The sequence below is a fragment of the Sphaerodactylus townsendi genome, linkage group LG09, assembly GCF_021028975.2.
Source record: "Sphaerodactylus townsendi isolate TG3544 linkage group LG09, MPM_Stown_v2.3, whole genome shotgun sequence".
NCBI classification, from domain to species: Eukaryota; Metazoa; Chordata; class Lepidosauria; order Squamata; family Sphaerodactylidae; genus Sphaerodactylus; species Sphaerodactylus townsendi.
In genome coordinates, this window is record NC_059433.1 from 55430519 (window position 1) to 55451723 (window position 21205).

Genomic DNA, 21205 nt, shown 5'->3' on the forward strand with positions numbered 1-21205 from the left:
GTTTATAAGTTGCAACATCTGTGAGAAAGAGGTCTTAAGCTCCTGCTCCATGCTCCGCAGTTGTGATTTTGCTTGGGAAACCACACACCTGTGCAACTAATTTTCAGAAATGTGAACTTTTTGTAAATGTAATTGGATTTCAAGTAAAAGTTCCATGGGATTCAGTGAATCACAGGGAACCAAATCAGCACCTTTCTGCAATCTCCTGCCCTAGGGTTTTTAAAGTCATTTTGTAGCATGCTGGGATATTTGGAAATGGCTTGAATAACAACACATGTAGCTTCAGTTTTTTCCTCCTGTAAAGAACACCACAGCAAGGAGTATACTGGCCTGGCCCCACACATAGGTCAGAAAGGAACAGCCACTGAGAGCTTGTTTCCCTCCCTTTTCTGACAGAAAAACTATGTTCCAAACTGGCAGTTGCCTAGTTCATGTTGTAGCAAGAAGAAGGTCTATTGATAGTGTATTCTCTCTTTTTCTAGGACAGAAGTGAAGTGCCTGTATGAACAAAACTGTACTACATATGTACCATTTACCCCAAAGATGATACAAATCACAAACTGTACTTTTGGTCAAGAATTTACAACTTGCCTGATTCATACTTTGGAAGGCTATCAAGACTGTCGGACATATATTTTGGTGTTGTTAGTAACTGCATTCATATTAAATTATGCCAACTGTTTTGCACTGTTCCTATTCTATTTTAATTTCTCTTTCTATGCCATTTATAAAAAACTGTATAACCTGCCAGAAGATGTTTCTAGAAAAGAATGGGACAGGCCAAGATATTTGATGGCATCTATTATGACTTTGCTGGGGAAAGTGTTGCACGGTAAGCACTTCCTTTATTCTGTTATCTAGTTTGGCTGTTAAGAATTCCATGACAAGAGCTTATGATCATGTTTTTAATTGACAAATGCCATCTGCCAGATTGCCAACTCCTGGATGGGGATTCCTCTAGATTTGGTGGTGGAACCTGGTAAGCTTCAGTTCTTTCCTCCTGGGAAGAACACCACAGCAAGGAGTAGACTGGCCTGGTTTAGAAAGGGAAAGGACCTCACTGGGGAATAGTACTATACCGGCCACTTCCAACACAGCCATTTTCATTTGGGGAACTGATCTATGTCATTTGGAGATAATTTGTGAAGTTAGCAACCTTAGTCTAGGTTAGGTGTAAAGAGCAGGCACTTCAGCCAAAAAGAACCGTACCACCTGGAGATTGGGTTAGGCCTGAGTCATGGAATGAAGAGGCCCCTTACCATAATTTTATTCTCCCACCCTTCAATGGAGTCTGTTGGATCCAGACAAATTTTTCCACTAATGGAAAGAGTTGGGAAATCTCCATCAATTTCCTTCTTGGACTGTAGAAGTGGTGGGGGAGGCAGCACAGCTGAATACAGAGGTTGGCTCAATCAATCCCTGCATTCAGCTTTTCCCGGTCACCTCCAAAGCTTACTGAACTGAATGCTGGGATCAGCTCAGCCAAGCCCTGCATTCAGCACTGCCATTTTTGGGATCTAATTTTCAGCTCCTTTAAATTGCCACCATTTTTCCAGGCTTTTTTCCAGATTCTCAGCCCTATGCAGACTAGCTTTCACCCTGGCTCATCTCAATATTATTGATGACCCTAAGTATATAGTTATGATACCTGTCCTCCAAAAATTTCAAGGAAGATAGGAAAATATGACAATATGACACTAAATGACATTAGTGAAGTTATTATGTTGTACCATTTCAGGATAATGAAATTTTATAGTGATAAAAAAATTTTATCCTTGTTTTGAATGTGAATAAAGATTTTGATTGTGAAGAAAAATTATCACTGACAGGTTATGAGCTCTGTGGAACTGAAAATCTACCAGAAGGCCCAGGACTTGTGATCTATTACCATGGAGCCCTGCCTATGGACTGTGCCTTTTTTTCCCACAAACTCTACATCATCAAAAGAAGAGTCTGTGTCATTGTGGTAGATCATTTTGTTGAAAATTTCCCATGTGAGAAAATGTTCTAAATCTTTAATTAAGCATACTTTAATGATAATTGCAATCAGATTTACTGATTTTGCTTCCAGATAAAAACTTCCTTTTTTGAAATTCCAGAGGGGCAAACACATTTGATTATTGTAGCAGAATTAAACAGGAGTCGGCCGGTACCTTAAAGATGAACACAATTATGAGTCAGGGTTCACTACTGCAAATGCTTAATAGTATCCGTACAAAGCAGCGAAATTTATTTTTAGAGTATGAGATAACATGCAACCTTTAACTCTGATAGTGTAACAGGGTGGGGAATAAGGTTCAGTTCGACTATTAATTGGCAAAGCAGACTAAATATGTGTATAAACTTTTATCTTTTATTGAGAACAGAAGATATACTTTTTATGGAACAAAATAGGAAAAAAGGTGTGGAAAAGTTAATTCTATAATCACTGTGAAAATGAATGCTAAAAGTGGTTATGGGGGGGAAAAGTTACTGAAAAATCTCACCCTGACATCTCACATATTTGTCTTCTGAAACACCCAATCAGAGAAAGATATTTTGCTTATCCCGAAAGTACATGCATATAGGAAAAGATCAGACTTATTTTTCTTTCAATCTCATCCATTATTGTCATTTAGCTTTATCTAAATATCTTACTTGTAATGAAATCTGAGATAAGCAACACAAACCCTTTATCAGGTGCATAGGAGACACATTTGACATAGCAAAATAAGAAGACTGATTTCAAAAGCAACTTTTTTCTGTAGTTGTTTCAACAAGCTGCTCAAGATGAAGCTGCAGAATTCAGCAGCAATTGAAAAGTATGTGAACTCTTAGTGAAATAGCAAACCAACCAAGAAAAGAGGAGGAATCTCATAGCTACCACTACAGGGTGATTGGTGGATAGGAGAACGAGAAGCAGGGAAAGTTGAGAATATGGAGGAAGAGAAGAATAAGTACTGAGGGGAGGGGGATACAGGGGTAAGTGGGGTACCTCCCATAAGTCTTTGTAGGAAGAAAGGTGGGATATAAATAAACTAAACGAATAAATAGTTTTGACTTCTGTTCCTTGTTTGTTACCACTGAGGAAAATTAATGTAAAGGATTGGGGGGGGGGAACCTTTTAATACTTTGACAAATTATGGGGAAATATAAACTCCCGTAGTCTTTTCATGAATATTAAAAGTTTGCTCTTATATTGCTATGAAATGCTTTCTTTTTATTGTACACTCCTTTCCCTGTGTCCCTACCGGCTGCTGTCAAAACCAAATTAGAAAAAGGGATATATATGGGTTGAAGCTGAGGAATTGCTGCTCTAAGGTAGATTTAATGTGTTATTAAAAATACGTAATATGAAAGAAAACAATGTGCCAGGACAGAAGAATAATGAAACATATGGTCCCAAAGGCCAGGATACATATTAGAAAACATCCCTGATCAAAGACAAAAACCAAATCCCATTCATAAAAAAATAAGACTTCCCATGCTCCTCTGTGATAGGTCCATTTTTTTCTGAAACAGCCAACTAGAGTAAGTTCAGATGGTGCTATCAGAAACCACTGGTATACCAAATGAAGCAAAAATGATTATATTTGTAAAAGAAATGTCCAAATGGAAAACATTGTTTAACATTATTGAAAGAATAAGGATATTTGAAGAGGTCAGACTAACATTCAGTGGGAGGTTGGGGCTTAAACCAAACCTTTTGTGCCAGTTCCATGTCCAAGACCTTTCTTGGCCAACTGGAGTCATTTACCTTCTAGGAGTCAAGATGGCGGGGGGGGGGGGATGAGCAGAGAAGTGGGGAACTATCAGAGAAGAAAATGGTATCATGCTCATTCTGATGCTTTCCTCATTAAAACTTATGGGGGAAATGTGTGCATGATATGTATTCTACCTATTTCACAATTCTTTAAAAATAGAGATATAATTAATGCACAATTTGCCATTTTTCTCTGGATCCCATGTTTGCAGGTTCAGAATTGTTCCAAAGGGTCTATGGTGTGTGTAAGACAAGGGAAGAATGTGTTGAAATGCTAAAGAAAGGTCATCTAGTATCTATTGCACCAGGTGGACTTCGAGAGCAAAACTATGGAGATAACACTTATAGACTTATCTGGGGGAATCGTAAAGGGTTTGCTCGAGCAGCCATAGATGCAAAAGTGGTGAGTGATTACTCCATAACTGTCCCTTTTTATATTAACTGCCTAGATATCATTACATATCATGTAATGATTTCATTGTTACATGGCTAGATATCATTACATATCATGTGAACTAGATTTGGTCTAATTTACATGGTATCAGAAGGAATTGAATTCAAGTTGTACTTAAACATGAACATCTAAATCAAATTAATCTTAATTTTCACCTAATTGTTATACAGTCTAAAAAGATACTGTACTATCTATATCCAACTATCTATCTATATCCAACCTACTATCTATATCCAACTTAAATTTATGGAAGACTTTTAAAAAGAGCTTTTTGGTGAAACACTGTCAGTTCCAAACTATGTATCTCTGAATATGTTCGGAGTGGTATTGTGATTTTTAAATCCACTTCAGAACACACATGACTACATGGGAAGCTTCAATGAGTACAATGTGGCCAGGCATATTTTGACACTTTCCAGTTTTTCTATTTTTACAGTTGCTGGGAAAGATGATAGATTCTCCTCAAAATGGCAATGATAGCCAAAGATGGAGGCCCAGGTACACAGTCAGGCTGAGGTGCATAAGATTCAGCAGATTTGTCAGTCTCCTGATCATAAACAGTCCAGCAGGGCTCCAGCCTGAAGTAGTACATGACATGGTACATTATGCACTTTTCTGCATGGGTTTTCTTTGTCAGTTCTGGCCCCAGACTGCTTTAGTATCCCCCGATTTCCACACATATGTTTCTCTGCCTTTAGTGTTCACTTCTTTTTTGTTTGTTTTTCCATGGGATTCTTCCTGTTTTTGCTGACCATTTTTACTGCCATCTTTTTGTGAAAACCTCTATTGGGTTGACTTTTTTTTCTTGTGTGTAATGTTGCCATTGGTTTTCTTTGTCCTGCCCACTCCTACCCGCCTCCAGCCCATTTGTTGGCGATTGAACTGCCATAGTCAAAATATCCCCCCTCCTTAAAAAGATTATTAGTTTCTTTTTCTTTTTTAAAAACAGCACTAAAATATCAATATATTGCTAGACATACATCGCTGGGATATGACTTTTCCCTTATAGCTCCATGAGGAAAGGGGCTACCCACATACAATTCTGTGCTGTATGCTAAAATTCAGCAATAAATATGGAAACACTTATTTCTAATGTGTAGAAATGGAGAATACCCTGTGCTACCTTAGGGGGCTATTGTGAGAATGCCATGTGCTATCCCAGGGGTTACTGTCAATGGCTCATTCCACACATGCAGAATAATGCATTTTCAAACTGCTTTCAGTGCTCTTTGAAGCCTTGCAGAATAGCAAAATCCACTTGCAAACAGTTGTGAAAGTGGTTTGAAAACACATTATTTTGCATGTGCGGAAGGGGCCTTTGATAGTCCTCATAAGGAGTATTAACAATTGAGTTGGTGATAGCCTGGGTGACTGTTGCCAACTCTGTGTGGGGAAATGCCTGGAGATTTGGGGGAGATTGTGGAGGGAAGGGATATCAATAGGATTTAATGTCCTAGTGGCCAACCTGAAAAGCAGCAGAAGTCAGTACAACACTGAATATGACTTATGGTGAAATCCTAGACAGGTCCTACTTACAGGAGTTGCATTTTAATGACTTACGACAAGACTGAGCCTCCCTTCCTGTTTGTCTAAATAATGTTGTAATATTTCAATAAAGTATGTATTTGAAGTTTTCCCCCAAAAACATGTTGTCCAGTTAAACAGAGGACTATGAACAGTTCTAGAATAATTTGAAATTAGATGTTCTCTCCTTGCTTCAAAGTCCAAAGTGTCTTGATTTAAAGCTGCAGTGGTTTGAGACAAGATTAAGAATTGCACAATTAAGTAGTATTACAAGCCCAGAAGTAACACCTGTTTCAAAACACTGTTGACATTGGGAGTTCAGGTTTATAATTGGTTCAGTGATTGTCAAGGGTGTGGCAAGTGAGGCTTTTTTCACTGGGCACCAATTGCCTAACAGCACAGTGGCTGCCACCCCTGTGGTTGCTTTGAAATTCAGATTAATTTACTTCTAGGACAGCAGTGCTGTGACTAGGGCTCCTTCCGCCATGCAGAACAATGCACTTTCAATCCACTTCACAACTGGAATCCACTTGCAAACAATTGTGAAAGTGGATTGAAAGTGCATTATTTTGCATGCGCGGAAAGGGTCTGAGAGGCGACTGGGGGCAGGGTGACACACACTACTTTCTTTCTCTTTCCCCCTCTTCTCTCTAGATGGAGCATACACTACTGATTAGTAGTGTGTAAGAACAGGATCTTGGATGGATATTAACTTAAATATAAGCAGTCAATGTGACACAGCAACAAAAAAAGGCTATTGGAACCTTGGAGTGTATCAATAGGGGATTAACATCCAGATTGCAAAAGCTGGGGAGCAGCGGGAGGTTGCAGTTTGAGAGCTTGCCCCTGGCAGCATTTTCTGTAGCTACACCCCCTGGCAATTGTACAGGGGAAGGGATCAGCAACAGAAAATCCCTGGGACAAATCTGTACGTCAGAGAATTATTATCATCTGCCTCATAGTTTCCAAGACCAAAAGCAAATGAGACCAAAAGTAGTTTCCAAGACCAAAAGCAAATGAGACCAAAAGTAGTTTCCAAGACCAAAAGCAAATGAGAGGATTTCATGTTGTATCTTCAGCAGTGAGCCTAACCCCCTGGTTTACTGTCCTTAACTGGGGGCGTTTCCCCACTTCAGAATTAAAGTGGAGGCAGACCGGGCTCGTAAGAACCAGGTGTTTTTGAGCGCAGGTTAATGTTCCCCACTGCAGTTTTTCCATTAGGGGAACTCACCTTTCTTCTGCGGTTTTTTAGATGCAGCACTCCCCACGGCCCCGCTGTCTGCAGCAATTGGCAGGGCGGGTCTCTGCTACAATTGGCTAGAGTCCCGTTTTGGAGGCTGAACCTTTATTTATTTTATTTATTTCTCCTTCCTGGAATCAATGTTGAACTGTCCCCACATGCACATGTCATCACAAAGCTGCCAAATCCGAGTTCCCTGCATCTGGTGCTGGCTTTTGATTGGCCAGCACGTTGTGGTGCAAAAATTTGCTGAACTTCCTGGTTTTTCGCTTGTGGCTTCATGATGACGCTGGGGACAGAAACTGTGGGGATTCATTGTGCTGTGACCAGTGTTTCAGAATCCCGCTGCTTTCAGCCCAAACAGAAAAAAATTGTCCTGGTCAAAAATTAGCCCTAATTCCTTCATAGACGCTTTTCTTCTTTAAAAAAAGATAAGTCGTCCCTGGCGGGACTAGAACTAGCAACCTTTCACAGTGCATCAACAAGCAGACAGAATGCTGCATTAGTACGTTAAGCTACAGAAGCTCATGGCAGATACAGCTAAATAATAGGCTTTCAGTGAGTACTCCCATGCATTGCTATGTAAATGACCCTACATTGCAACGTAGGGTCAAATACTAGTTGATCTCTGTTCCCCGAAATAAAAAAAAAGGCTGTGCACTTGTGCACAGCCCACTGCTTCCTTATTGGGCAAAGGACTATACGTCACTGCCAGGGGTGGGAAACTCAAATGCAGAGCCCCCCCCCCCCCCCGGGCTTCCCTACTGCCCCAAAAGGCGCTGTTCGATCCAGGAACAGATATGACATGCGCTGAGGGGGTGGGAGAGTGGCGGATTCGGAGCTGCTTCATTGTCGCCGCTGCTGTAGTGGGGAGTGCCGCTGTACCCCGCGTTACTTGCCACGAGTAGCGCGTGTCAAAAGGTGAGTGGGGAAATGACCTGGTTCTCACTACCTTCTTTGCAGTATTTCCTATTAAGGACTTTTCCCCTGACATGCCATCATCATATATCACAACGTAAAGTACAAATAAGTCTTCATAATTTTATTTATTTCATTTTTTAGCCAATCATACCGATGTTTACACAAAATATCCGGGAAGGATACAGAACATATGGAAATATATGTAAGTTATATGCCATATAGACTCAGTAATGTGTTATGTATGCTGCAGTTCATGCACACATAAATTGTTGATATTCTCTATAGGATTCAGTTGGACTTTTTCACACACAAAACTTATTATAAGGTTGCCAAGCACTGGCTGGCAACTGATAAGAGTTTTTTGGTTGCAGCGGGGGAGAGGACATGGGGAGACACCATTTGTGATGGTGCAGTGTCACTCCCAGGGAAATACATAGAATTTCCAGTGATTCTTTGAGAGGACTGATACCACTTCTGGATTTTCCCTGGGACTGACATGACACTGTTGCCAGCATCTTTTTTATTCCATTATTTTTCTCTGACCAGACACAAGAGCAGCAATAAGAAACCAGAGCTGGGGGCAAGGGATCACCCACCCCCAGCAGGAAACTGGCAGCCCTGCATGTAGTAATAAATATCAGTTTTGCATAGAGATGTTCTGTTAGACTATACCAGCAGAATTTCCTGTTACATTTATGCAGACCTTTCAGTAACTTGAAATAAACCCATCAGGTTCTTAAAAACCTGGAGATGTGTCTCTTTTACCATAACTCTTTTGGGTTATTATTATATGGGCAATCGTAAGCTAACCTTTGCAAGACATTTTACCCACTAATATTTAGTTGAAGTATTATGCTATAGTTTTCAGATATAAGTTTGTAAAGAATGACTGGCTTGGTATGTTTCAATATATTACAGCAAAGATCTACATCTATCTATTTAGATATTTATACCCTCCTTTTCTTCTTGCTGGGGACTCAGACTAGCTCTGAATGTGGTTCTTCCCTTCTTCATTTTGTTTTATCTTCACAAATGACATTGTATGATAGATTAGATGGAAAAAGCCTGACCCAATGTCATCCAGCAAACCTGCACGGAAGATTAGGAATTTAAACATGGTTTTTCCTAAATTACTGACACTCTAATAGAGACAGGATGCTTTATTAAGACATATTAATCTACTCAAAGTGATATGCATCCGGTAGCTTGCTCTTCTTGTTTCTCCATTTCTAAATGTTAGTTATTCAACTGGAGGTGGAAGAAGCAAACTATCAGATGCCTATAGTATTTCTGTTGGCTCCTTGCTAATATGTATTCCAAGGGTTTTGACCCACTTTTTATTTTTAATGTTTCTATTTTCACTATATCAATGTGATTCCAATCTTATGTCGACTTCATATTACAGGGCCAATGAGATGGCTTTATGAAAGGGTACGATATATATTCTTTCCATCATATGGGTTCATTCCAGTTAAACTTCGAACCCATATTGGAGAGCCCATTCCATATGATCCAAATATAACTGTTGAAGAACTGGTTGAAAAAGTAAGTATTTCTACATTAAAAGTTAATGCAACCATCCAATTCCCTGTTTTCTTACATTTGACACTGCTTTGTATTGGTAATTTTGTACAGGAATAAATGTGTGCCATGCACATTTGCTTCCATGCCATTTAGGTTTGAATGTTTAGGAAAAGCGAGTTGTCAGTCCAGTAGGGCGAAAGACAAATAGAAGGAATCAGGGCAGGCCAGGGGAGTAACGAGGCAAACTGTAGCCCTGGGCAAAACCTGAGTTGGATGCCCCCCCCCCCCCAATGGGTGGCCACTCCACCATGACCAAATTTTTTTTTGCACCAGGACATTGGTGCACCAGGACATTGGTGCATTTTAGACATATCAGCACCAGAATTTCAGCATATCATCAGGAGATTGTCCTTATGCTACCCCCAAAGTTTGGTGAGGTTTGGTTCAAGGAGTCCAAAGTTATGGACTCCCAAAGGGGGTGCCCCATCCCCCATTGTTTCCAATGGGAGCTAATAGGAGATGGGGGCTACAGTTTTGAGGGTCCATAACTTTGGCCCCCCTGAACCAAACTGCACCAAAACTGGGGGGTATAATCAGGGCAGTCCCCTGATGAGATACTGAAAGCTTTGAGACTGTGCCTTCAGAAATGTGCCCGCCCCAGCCTGCAACCCCCATTGACAGCAATGCAGAAAACTCAATGCAGAACAAAGATTCTTGGGCAAATTTCTGGGATGTTCCTTCAGGGGGCACATTTTTGGATGTATCGACACCAAAATTTCAGGGTATCATCTGGAGAATGTCCTTATGTGACTCCCCCAACTTTGGTGCAGTTTGTAGGGGGTCCAAAGCTATGGACCCTCAAAGGAGGAGATGGGGGCTACCTTTTGAGGGTCCAATAACTTGGAACCCTCTGAACCAAACTGCACCAAACTTAGGGGGTCCCATAAGGACAGTTTCCAGATGATACCCTGAAATTTTGGTGCATATAAGTCCAAAAATGCATCCCCTGAAGGAACATCCCAGAAATTTGACCAAGAATCTTTGTTCTGCATTGAGTTTTCTGCATTGTGTCAATGGGGGTTGCAGGCTTGGGGGGGGGCACATTTCTGAAGGCAAAATCTCAAAGCTTTCAGTATCTCATCAGGAGACTGCCCTGATTATACCCCCCAGGTTTGGTGCAGTTTGGTTCAGGGGGGGCAAAGTTATGGACCCTCAAAACTGTAGCCCCCGTCTCCTATTAGCTCCCATTGGAAACAATGGGGAATGGGGGCACCCCCTTTGGGAGTCCATAACTTAGGACTCCCTGAACCAAACCTCACCAAACCTGGGGGGTAGCATAAGGACAGTCTCCTGATGATACGCCAAAAATTTGGTGCCCCCTGCAGGCCAAAAAATGGAAAACCACTAAAAATACTCAAAAACGAACCCTGCATTTTGATGCCCCTCACAAGGTGATGCCCTGGGCAGCTGCCCACCTTGCCCAATGGGCATTACGCCCCTGGGGCAGGCAAGAGTTTACAATATGACTGACACCCAGAAGTCAGAAGGACCAGTCCAGGTAACTGTGTCCAAGATGGACAGGTGCCAAATATCCAGAAGACAAGAGATAATCTTCACCACACATACAGTTTGTTCAGACTGTTGAGCAGGCTCTGAGGCTTGGACGTCATAATGCCCAATATACAGACATTAGTCCTTGAGGTCAGCTGAACAAAAGCTGAATAAGATGTCAGGGCCAGTAGATGGCAGGTGTGCTCAATGCTAAGATCTCATTTTGCAAGGGTACTGCTATGTTTAGATTTTTAAAATGAAATTAATTTAAATTACCTTAACAAGAAAGAAAGAAAAAATATATAACCCAGTGTACCAATACTGGGTGGCAGTCTACATATAAGCAGTTATTAAAAAATTCCAATTATCTAAAACATGTCCCATGCCCAGTGGTCATCTCTGTGTTATACATTTAAATGTTAATGAGGCTATAAGGTCCTGAATCCACTGGATAATTGGACACTTAACTTTCTAATGTAAAAATATATATTTTTTAACAGTAAAGGCATAATTTAAAAGTGCACAAGAATTCTTTAAGGTCAATCAATATTTAGATACAAAATTTATATCAGTGATTAGTTCCTCCCAAAAAAACCAAATAACTGGACAGACCCAAATAGTATGTCTAAGAGATGGGTCTTGTAAGTTACAGCACCAACAATTAGACACTTTACTAAAAAGACACTGTGGTGCCCAGTATGTCCTTAATATGTTCAGATGACCTTTTTATTAGAATTGTGATTTATATGTGTGTATTTATATTTTAATTAATTATTTCGTAAGCCACTTTGAACCTTGCATGAATGTGGGATGCATTGGAAAACGGATGGGAAGAATAGTGGATATAGTTGGAAAAGGGCCCTTCCTAGATGTTATATCACATATATGGGGAGGCCACCAACTGCATGTAAATTCTCCAATACAAACATTTGCCATCTTGTCTGAGCAGGAGGAAACACGTGCATTTTACATGCACATGCAGCTCTGGTATGCTCTAATATACATTCTGGTTCACACATTCCAAAGCTACATGCACACATACACACATGCAAAATAGGACAACATGGTGAACACTTCAGAAGCATCATGGATAGCTGAAACTATCCATATGTGCACTGATGGGCATCCACTGTGCTTGTGCAAAGTGTGTGAAAGCCTGCTGCTGAGGCCCAGTTTTCAGGATCTCAAACTGCTTGAATAAGGTTGGCTTTGCCTTATCCCCTTTCCTCACATTATTGTAAGACCACATGACTTTTTGCCTATTTCCCTAATCCTTGCTTCTTCTTAGAAAACCTGATCTCATACATTCTGATTTTTCCCCATTGGGAAAACTTGGGTCCATTCTCCACTGAGGATTAGATGCGTGCTCGTCACACAAAATATCCAGGTTTCCAGCAGAACTCCCCACTGCACCAGTGCCGAACACGCTTTCATCCCATTTCTCGTGCCCCCCGCCCCTCTTCAGCACGTGTTATTTTAGAACCTGGAAGAAAGTAGACCTTTTCCAAAAAAGGCGTGGGCAATCTGGAGCAGTGGGGAAGTTGTGGGGGTGAATCCAGATTCGTTTTTCCCACTGCAGGTAGTGACGTGGAGCCTCCCATCCAATAAGAACACAGTGGGCTGTGTGCGATGCGCGCGCAGCCTTTTTTTTATTTTGTGGACCAGAGATCCACATGGATACAAAGCAACATGGGGCCGGTTTTGACTGATTGACTGAGTAGAAGGCAATACAAAGCAGTGCTACACATCGTATCCACATGGATCTGACAACATAGAGGTGTGCAGCAACAGGACTTTGCTTTAATCACTCGTGTCTTCGTCTCCACGTAGAGTCATTCTGCGCATGCTCGCGCAGACGTGGATCCACAAGGTTAAAAATAAAAAATTCCCGCCCCAATACAATGCAGCAGCCAATCAGGATAGCCCCTGAGCGGATCGCGTGTTCAATCCGCCTCAGTGGGGAATCCTTTGTTGCTGCTGCATTTCTGGGAACAAGGATCGTTTGTGGGGCAGAAGCTGCAATTGGGACACCGTGCTAAAAAGGTCTCAGTTTTTCCCAAACCGGTTAGTATCTACATTCATTTTTTTGGTGGAGAATCGACCTTAGAAAAGTGTGGGTTTTTCTTTTTGTCCACCTGTTGTAAGCATTTCAGTACTAACAGTTAATGCTCCCATCAGATTCCCTTTCTGTCACTTCCAATATAGAGAAGTTAGAGATCCAGAAAGTCTCATAGGAGGATGGCAGTGGCATCAACAATGTAGAGTTTCTCTTGCCTCTATAATGCAAGACACTGAGTGAGAAACAGATTAGTGGGTTACTGAGCACTGAACCTTGACAAAGCAGTGATTTACAGCAATTGCATTTCAAGGCTGATTTCTGGGATTTTGACTAGGCGAGTAGTACATTACTCATATACATTTCACACCCTTAAGGATGCTATTAAGTGCCAGTTGTTTTAAACATCTTGTGCCTCCTGAAGGTCAATGAGAACCCTCAATCTTTATCCTGTGATTTTTTTCTTCTGCATCTTTTTGTACAATTTGTTTTGTACAATTTGTAAAAGTATCACTGACCACAGCACACCAGCAACATAGTTAGTCAAGATGCCATCTAGTCAATATCCTAACTTGTAATTGTCTTGGCCCAGAAGAGACAGCTGGTGAAGGTCTAGCAAGGTTCCTGAGACTTTGAAAGTTGCACTATCGCAGAAGCACAGATAAAACGGTAGTTACTGCTGCATTTAAATGTGAAGGAGAAGGTACAGTGCATTTTTTGGCAAGGACTTGACTAGTTCTAGGGACTTTATGAGTCTGTCCTACATGTCTGGAAACTGAGCCATATGTTTTTCCCCCTCTCCCAACAGACAAAAATGGCCATAGAAGCCTTACGGGACAAACATCAGAAAATACCAGGAAGCATAGCAAGAGCTCTTTGGGAGCGCTTTGAGAAACATCACAAAGAGAAATAGTGTGAATATGAACTACCCAGATGGAACTGAAGATAAATATGAAATTGTTGTCTTGCATATCTTATACTAACCTTCACCTTACCATTCCCAGCACTCCCATTCCAGTCTCAGTACTTTCATTGAGCCTTTGTTATTTGTTCTAAATCCAACCTCCACTCTTGGAATTCCTACTTGAATGCACTTATTTCATCTTTCCGTTGCCTCTTCTTATATCAGACAGTAGAGTAACCCTGTCGTCTCATATGTTCTGCACAAAAATTGCATCACTGAAAACAGCAATCAGTAACAGTAGAACTAGCGGTATTTCTTCAGCTTATTCCTCTGAAAAAATAATAATAAAAGACTTCATTTGTGACGAGCTGAAACAATAAGCTGGCAACATTTCTAACATTCATGTAAGACAGATGGATATAAGGAGAGCTTTGCTAGGTCAGACCACCAGTCCATCCACTCCGGAATCCTGTTTCACACAGTGGCTGAACAGTTCCCCTGGAGGACAACAAACAGGGCATAGAGGTCACGTTTGTCTCCTGGAACTGTTCAGAGGCCTACTGAATTGGTTTTCCTTAAACATCATCTGTAGTAGTATTGGTGGACCTGTCCTGCATGAATCTGTCTAATCCATTTCTAATGCTATCTATGCTAGTGGTCACCATTACATCTACAGGCAGTAAACTGTACAATTTAATTGCTCATTACATGAAAAAGTCCTTTTGTCCATTCTGAATTCAACTTTACTGGGTTCTTTTGAGGTCTAGTATTATGGGAGAGAATGAAAATGTTCTATGTATCCACTTTCTTACACCCTATACATAATTTTATAACACTACCAATTCCTCTCCTAAACTGAAACCAGTTTTTCAGCAGCAGGGTGGGAATGACATTACCCTGATCCAGCACAGTGGCAGTACCCACCAGGAGAAATAGGTTGTGTCATTAAAAAAACAATCTGTAGCCATGGGAGCTCTACAGGCATCCCAACACAACTGGGAGTTCATCCACAGGTTCCCACCTCCACCAGGGCCAAGCTGCCTCTTCCCAGCAGCAGCCATCCGTATGTGGGGTGGGACAGTCCTCAATTGCCTGTGGCAGCCAGGAAAGTTCCACTGGCACTACAGGATGTAGACAGGACATCTCTACAAATCTGCTGGGGGCTGTAAACACTGAGATCAGGGGTTGGGAGTCAGCAACCATACCACGGGATGCCCTTGCTCTTGTGAATGGAGACACTCCATTCAAGCATCTTAATGCATGGGCATTCTGGGCAGTTACCCGAGGGCCCCAGAAGCATAGGGGTTTATTTATTTATATTTGTATTTATATCCCGTTCACCCCAACGGGCTCAGGGCGACAACAACACAAAATCCAGAACAATAAAAAAGTAATCAACAATACAGCAATTGAAACAGCAAAACCAACCATAGATGGCGAAAAATCCCCCCCCCCCCCTTACTGCACCCATGGGAGGCCAGGAACTGTTTTCTGAGAGCTTTCTCTCTGCAGATTTTTATTCTTTGGTTTTTATTTTTTGTTGCAATTGTTCTTTTTCTGTTCAATTTAGTATCATCCTTCTCTTATCATGGAGAACCAACCCTTGAAGATGGCTCCTATTATATGAGTTCTGCAAGGTCTAGTTCAACATAAGCTCTACAGAAGGTAGAGGCTCTGGTTCCCAGATGCCGATAAAATTTCCCCTGGACCCAACAGCCTGCAGGTCTTTGCAGATGACACTAAGCAGTCCAAAAAACACAATGCCACCAGACAAACTGAAGGACAGCCAGATCTGAGGAAAGTGTTAAGACTATCTTGCCTGTTTTAGCACTTGACAAGGCACCGGGGATGGGGAGGGTAGACCAATTACTTGGTCTTGTACAAGTCAGGGCCTGGCCTCGAACTGTAGTCTTCTTATTTATTAATTCAAAGGTTCTGGCTTCTCCAAAAAAAAAAAAGGGGGGGGGAACCTATCTAAAGGCAGCTTACAAGATAAAGGCCTTTTCCACACACACAGCTTGCCACAGATTTTCCTAGCAGTGAAACCTTGTTTCATGGAAATGTTTTCTGTGAAATCATTCTGCCCATCTCCATTTCTCCCATCGTTTTACCCTTTTTCTCTTCAGTGGCATTTATTCCACACACTTCTGTTGAAAATGTATTGTTTCTGGGATGTCATTCGTGATGCAGTAGAACAGCCCTCTTCCTTTTTTCAGTTTTTGCGCAGACACTGTAGCATTACTGTAAAGTGCATCAGCATTTCAAAAGATATCTCAGCCTTCATTGCTACCATTGAGAACTACCTGCACAAAATGGAAGCCAAAACACCCAAAACTACTGTAGCAGACACCATTACCTGAAAAAAAACAGAAAAATGTAACTCACCCACCCTTACAAAAACATATTTTTCCAGGTAAATTATAGTTGCAGTAATGCTCAATCACTACTATGGCCATCCCTTGTCAGTTTTTCTCCTTGTCAGTTTCCTTGTCAATTTCATTTGCTCCTAATTGTGGACACTGCCTCTCTTAGTTGCATGGCTAATTCAAGATAAAATTGACAAAACTGATTCAATTGATCTAGTTTTTGGCCATGCCCTGACATTACATTACTAATGGGATATCACAAACAGAAAAAATTGAAATCCTTTCGAAAATGGATGAAGTGAGAGGAGAAAATATCTGAAATGGAGGTTGGTTGACTACACAAGTGTGTGTATAAGGGCCATGTGTTTAGTGGGACAGAGAAATAATAACCATTTCAACATGATCACACACTCAAGAGAAGCTGGATTGAAAATGGATCAAAAAACATTGTGGTAAAAATGCTTGGGAAAACAATGGAGGAAAAATGAAAGAAAACTTTTTGGGGAAAAACTTGTGCATTTGGCGGCAAGATATGTTCTAAACAATTCTTGCAGAAAAGGCCAAAGCATAAAATACAACATCTCAGGAATAAGTGAATACAAGCACGATTTTTGCATGTCTTTCCGGTCATGCTTATCCCTATGCAGAATAAGAATAGAATGGAATTGATGGAATAGAAGGCATGCTAATCAAATGTGCAGATGACACTAAAATAGGAGAGGTAGCTAATACCCCAGAGGACAGAACAGGGTCAGAGCAAGGGGGAATGGCGTCCGGGGCACACGTCTGCCCAGCACTCCTGCCATGCCCATGCCACGCCCCCACACTAGCACTTGCCTAGTGCATCGCGCACGCACACACCATTGGTGCTACGCCACTGGGATTCAAAAAGACAATTTAAAAAGACCTGGACAGATTAGAGAGCTGGGCCAAAACATCAAAATGAATTTCAGCAGAGATAAATGTAAGATATTACACTTAGGTAGAAAAAATGAAATGTACAGATATAGGATGGGTGACAACTGGCTTGACAAAACTACATGCAAAACTATTTGGGAGTCTTAGTAGATTACAAACTGAACATGACTCAGCAGTGTGATGCAGCGGCCAAGAACGTAAATGCGATTCTGGGCTGTATCAACCTGAGTATAGTGTCTAGATTGAGGGATGTAACTGTATCTCTCTATTCTGCATTGATTAGACCTCACCTGGAATATTGTGTGCAATTCTGGGCACCACAAATCAGGAAGGATATTGACAAGCTGGAATGAGTCCAGACCTCACCTGGAATATTGTGTGCAATTCTGGGCACCGCAAATCAGGAAGGATATTAACAAGCTGGAACGGGTCCAAAATGGTAAAAGGTCTGCAATCCATGATCTACAAGGAGAGACTTATGGAGCTGGGTATGTTTAGTTTGGTGAAAATAAGATTAAGAGATGACATGATAGCCATGTTTAGATATTTGAAACACCAACACAATCAAAGCACTTATGATAGATGACCATCTAAAAAACATTCAAAGAAGGAGACTCCACCACACTCTTGAGGCAGTGTATTCCACTGTCAAACAGCCCTTACTGACAGGAAGTTCTTCTAAATGTTTAGATGGAATCTCTTTTTCTGTTTCTTGAATCTGTTACGCCTTGTTCTAGTCTCTGGAGCAGCAGAAAAAAAGCTTGCTCCCTCTTCAACATGACATCTTTTCAATTATTTAAACATGGTTATCATGTCATCCCTTAATCTTCTCTTCTCAAGATTAAACATATCCAGATGCCCAAACCTCTCTTCATAGGACATGGATTCCACACCTTATACCATTTTGGTTGCCTTCCCTTGGATCTATTGTGGCTTGTCACTATCCTTCTTGAACTGTAGTGGCCAGAACTGGATACAATATTTCAGGTGATGTGTGATCAGTACAGAATAGAAAGGTACTATTAAATCCCTTTATCTAGACCAGGGGTCCCCAAACTACGGCCCGGGGGCCAAATGTGGCCCCCTGAAGGCATTTATCCGGCCCGCCAGGCATGGCGGCAATGGCTCCATTCATGTGCAGTGGAGGCTCGAGGGAGAGGAGGAACCGGCCCCAACGGCTGTTGATTGCAGTTACATGATGGCACCCCCAAATCTATATGAATTTTCTGACCCAGAGTTGGAAACCTTACATGTGGCAACGCCTGCTCCGCCCTTCCCTCTCAGCTACTTCATGTGTTGCTCTCAGGCTTTCTGTTCCGCTTCACTCCCATTGGCATCCATCAGCCAGGCTGGCGAATGTCGGCTTCGCTGGCTGCTAGGAAAGGAAAGAACCCAGGAAGATACTCTGATCCTGGGTTAGATGGAATGTTTCATTGGGAAAGTTCTGCTTTTTTTTTTACAGGGAAAGGTATTCCACAGCCTCCCCAACAATATTTGGAGCCCACCCTGTACTTGACATACTTTGGTCACTGTTCTAAAAATAGACCATGACAGAAAGGCTGAAAGGTGAAATCAAACATTTTACAATCATTTGTGCATAGGAATTTGTTCATAGTTTTTTTTAGTCCGGCCCTCCAACAGTCTGAGGGACAGTGAACTGGCCCCTTGTTTAAAAAGTTTGGGGACCCTTGATCTAGACTCTACTCCTATTAATACAACTCAGAATTAAATCCCTTTATCTAGACTCTACTCCTATTAATACAACTCAGAATTACATTGGCTTTCTTGTCTGCCACATCACACTGCTGACTCATGTTCACTTTATTGTCTCCCTTCCACATTTTCTGTTGCCAAATATGTCAACAGTCTTATATCTGTGCATTTCATTTTTTCTGCCTATGTGCAGTACCTTATCTTTATCGCTGTTGAAATTCATTTTGTTTGTTTTGGTACAGTTCTCTAAACTTTTTGAATTCTGACTCTGTCCCCTGGAATATTAGCTACCCCTCTTAAATTTGGTATCATATTCAAATTTTAGCATGTCATCTATTCCTTAAGCCAAGTCATTGAAAAAAATATTGAATAGCACTGGGCGCAGGACAGAACCCTGTGACACCCCACTAGTCACTTGTCTCCAGGATAAAGATGGGAGCCATTGGTGTGCACCCTTTGTGTTCATTCAGTCAACCAATTCCAAATCCATCCAACAGTAGCGTTTTCTAGCCCACATTTTACTAGAATATCATGGGGCATCTGGTCAAAGTTCTTACTAAGATCAGGGATGCTACATTCGCAGCATTCCCTTTGTCTACCAAAATTGTCACTTTTATTAAAAAAAGAGATATAATTATTCTGGCATGACTTGTTTTTGAGAAAGTCATGTTGATTTTAGTGATCACAGTATTCCCTTATAAGTGCTTACAGACTGTCCATTTAATGATCTACTTTAGAATCTTTCCTGGTAATGATGTCAAGCTGACTGGGTAGTAATTGTTGGGGTTCCTTCTCCTCGCTTTTGAAGATGGAGACAACATTAGCCCTCCTCCAGACTGCTGGGACTTCTCTAATTCTCCAGGAATTCTCAACATTTATAGCAAGTGGTTCTAGGATTACTTCTGCCAGTTTGTTTAATATTCTGCAATGTAGTTCGTCAGGGTCTTGAGATTTGAATTCATTTAAAGAGGCCAGGTATTCCTGCACTACTGCTTTATTTATTCTGTGCTGAATTTTCCCTACTGTATCTTCTGTTCCATTTCCCGCTGGCTGAGAACTGTTTCCTTTTAGGACAAAACCAAGCCAAAGAGGATGCTAAGTAATTCTCCTTTTTCTCCATTCCCTGTAAGCATTTTGCCATGTACTCCACACAGTGACCCTATCATATCCTTTTTCTTCCTTTTGCTATAGAGATAACCAAAAAAGCCTTTTTTATTGCTTTTAACATGCTTGGCAAGCCTGAGCTCATTTCAAACTTTAACGTTTTAATTTTCTCCCTACACATCGTGGCTATTTGTTTGACTGGTGATTTCCCCCTTTTTCGATTTCTTGCACATATCCCTTTCAAATTTCAGCTCACTTGAAAGTTCTTTAGATGTCCATCCTGGTTTCCTTAGACACCTCCCATTTTTCTTCCTCATTGGAACTGTGTAAAATTGTACCTTCAAGATATCACTTTTAAGAAACTTCCATCCATCATAAACTCCCTTCTCTTTTAGTATTCTTAACCATGGGATCACATCCAGTGGTTTCCTAAGTTTACTGAAATCATCTTTCTTAAAGTCTAGAATGTTTGTCTAACTACTTTTGGCATTCCCTTTCCATTGTAAAACCAACTCCAGGAGAACACGGTCACTCCCACCTAAGAGTCCTATCACTTCCACTCCATTAACTAGGTCATCATTGTTGGTTAGGAGCAGATCTAAAATAGTTGGTCCCCTGGTTGCCTCTTCCCCTGTCTGGACCATAAAATTGTCTGCAAGGTAAGTAAGGAATCTGTTGTACCTTATAGTTTGGCAGAGTTGGCTCCCAACAAATATCAGGGTAATTGAAATCTCCCATTACTACTATTATTTTCCTTTGTGAAAGTTTGATCATCAGTTCCAGGAAGGCAACTTCAGCTCTTCAGTCAGGCTTGTGGGTCTGTTACAATGAGATCACTGTTGTTTCTCTACCCTTTAATTTTTACCCAGATGCTCTCATTTTACCCAGATTATTTACTGCATACTTATTTCCAACCCATCATCAAAGTCCCTGGGTGGGGTACAATCATAAAACACCATAAAAGACAATAATAAAAGCATAATTTGTAACACTTATCAGCTTGATCTGGGCTGATCTGCCAACTTGCAACTACCAGCTACAGTTTGCAAGTGATAACTCCCACACTAGTAATTTAGTAAACTGCGGATGCCTGAGAACAATACTGAATCCATTTTCCTGCCAAACAAAATCATCCTGATTTATGTATCTATATACATTTCCATTTCCTACTCATTGTTGCATCATTTC

At 41.1% G+C, this 21205-nt stretch overlaps 1 protein-coding gene across 1 annotated transcript; it reads left to right on the forward strand.

The window, feature by feature from the left end:
* The first annotated feature begins 543 nt into the window (after window positions 1–543).
* On the forward strand, window positions 544–14070 carry LOC125439443 (transmembrane protein 68-like). Its single transcript, XM_048508547.1, has 6 exons — window positions 544–832; window positions 1830–1994; window positions 3955–4145; window positions 8023–8083; window positions 9287–9426; window positions 13821–14070. Exons 1-6 carry the CDS (start codon window positions 544–546, stop codon window positions 13923–13925), a joined length of 951 nt encoding a protein of 316 aa, XP_048364504.1. The 3' UTR covers window positions 13926–14070.
* Window positions 14071–21205: the final 7135 nt, after the last annotated feature.

What these genes read in the sequence shown, in the direction of transcription:
- LOC125439443 (XM_048508547.1), top strand. Translation starts at nt 544, where the DNA reads ATGATACAAATCACAAACTGTACTTTTGGTCAAGAATTTACAACTTGC. An exon ending in CAGCCATAGATGCAAAAGTG is followed by an intron (nt 4,146 to 8,022) that starts GTGAGTGATTAC and finishes TTCATTTTTTAG; the next exon opens with CCAATCATACCGATGTTTAC. An exon ending in CAGAACATATGGAAATATAT is followed by an intron (nt 8,084 to 9,286) that starts GTAAGTTATATG and finishes TTCATATTACAG; the next exon opens with GGCCAATGAGATGGCTTTAT.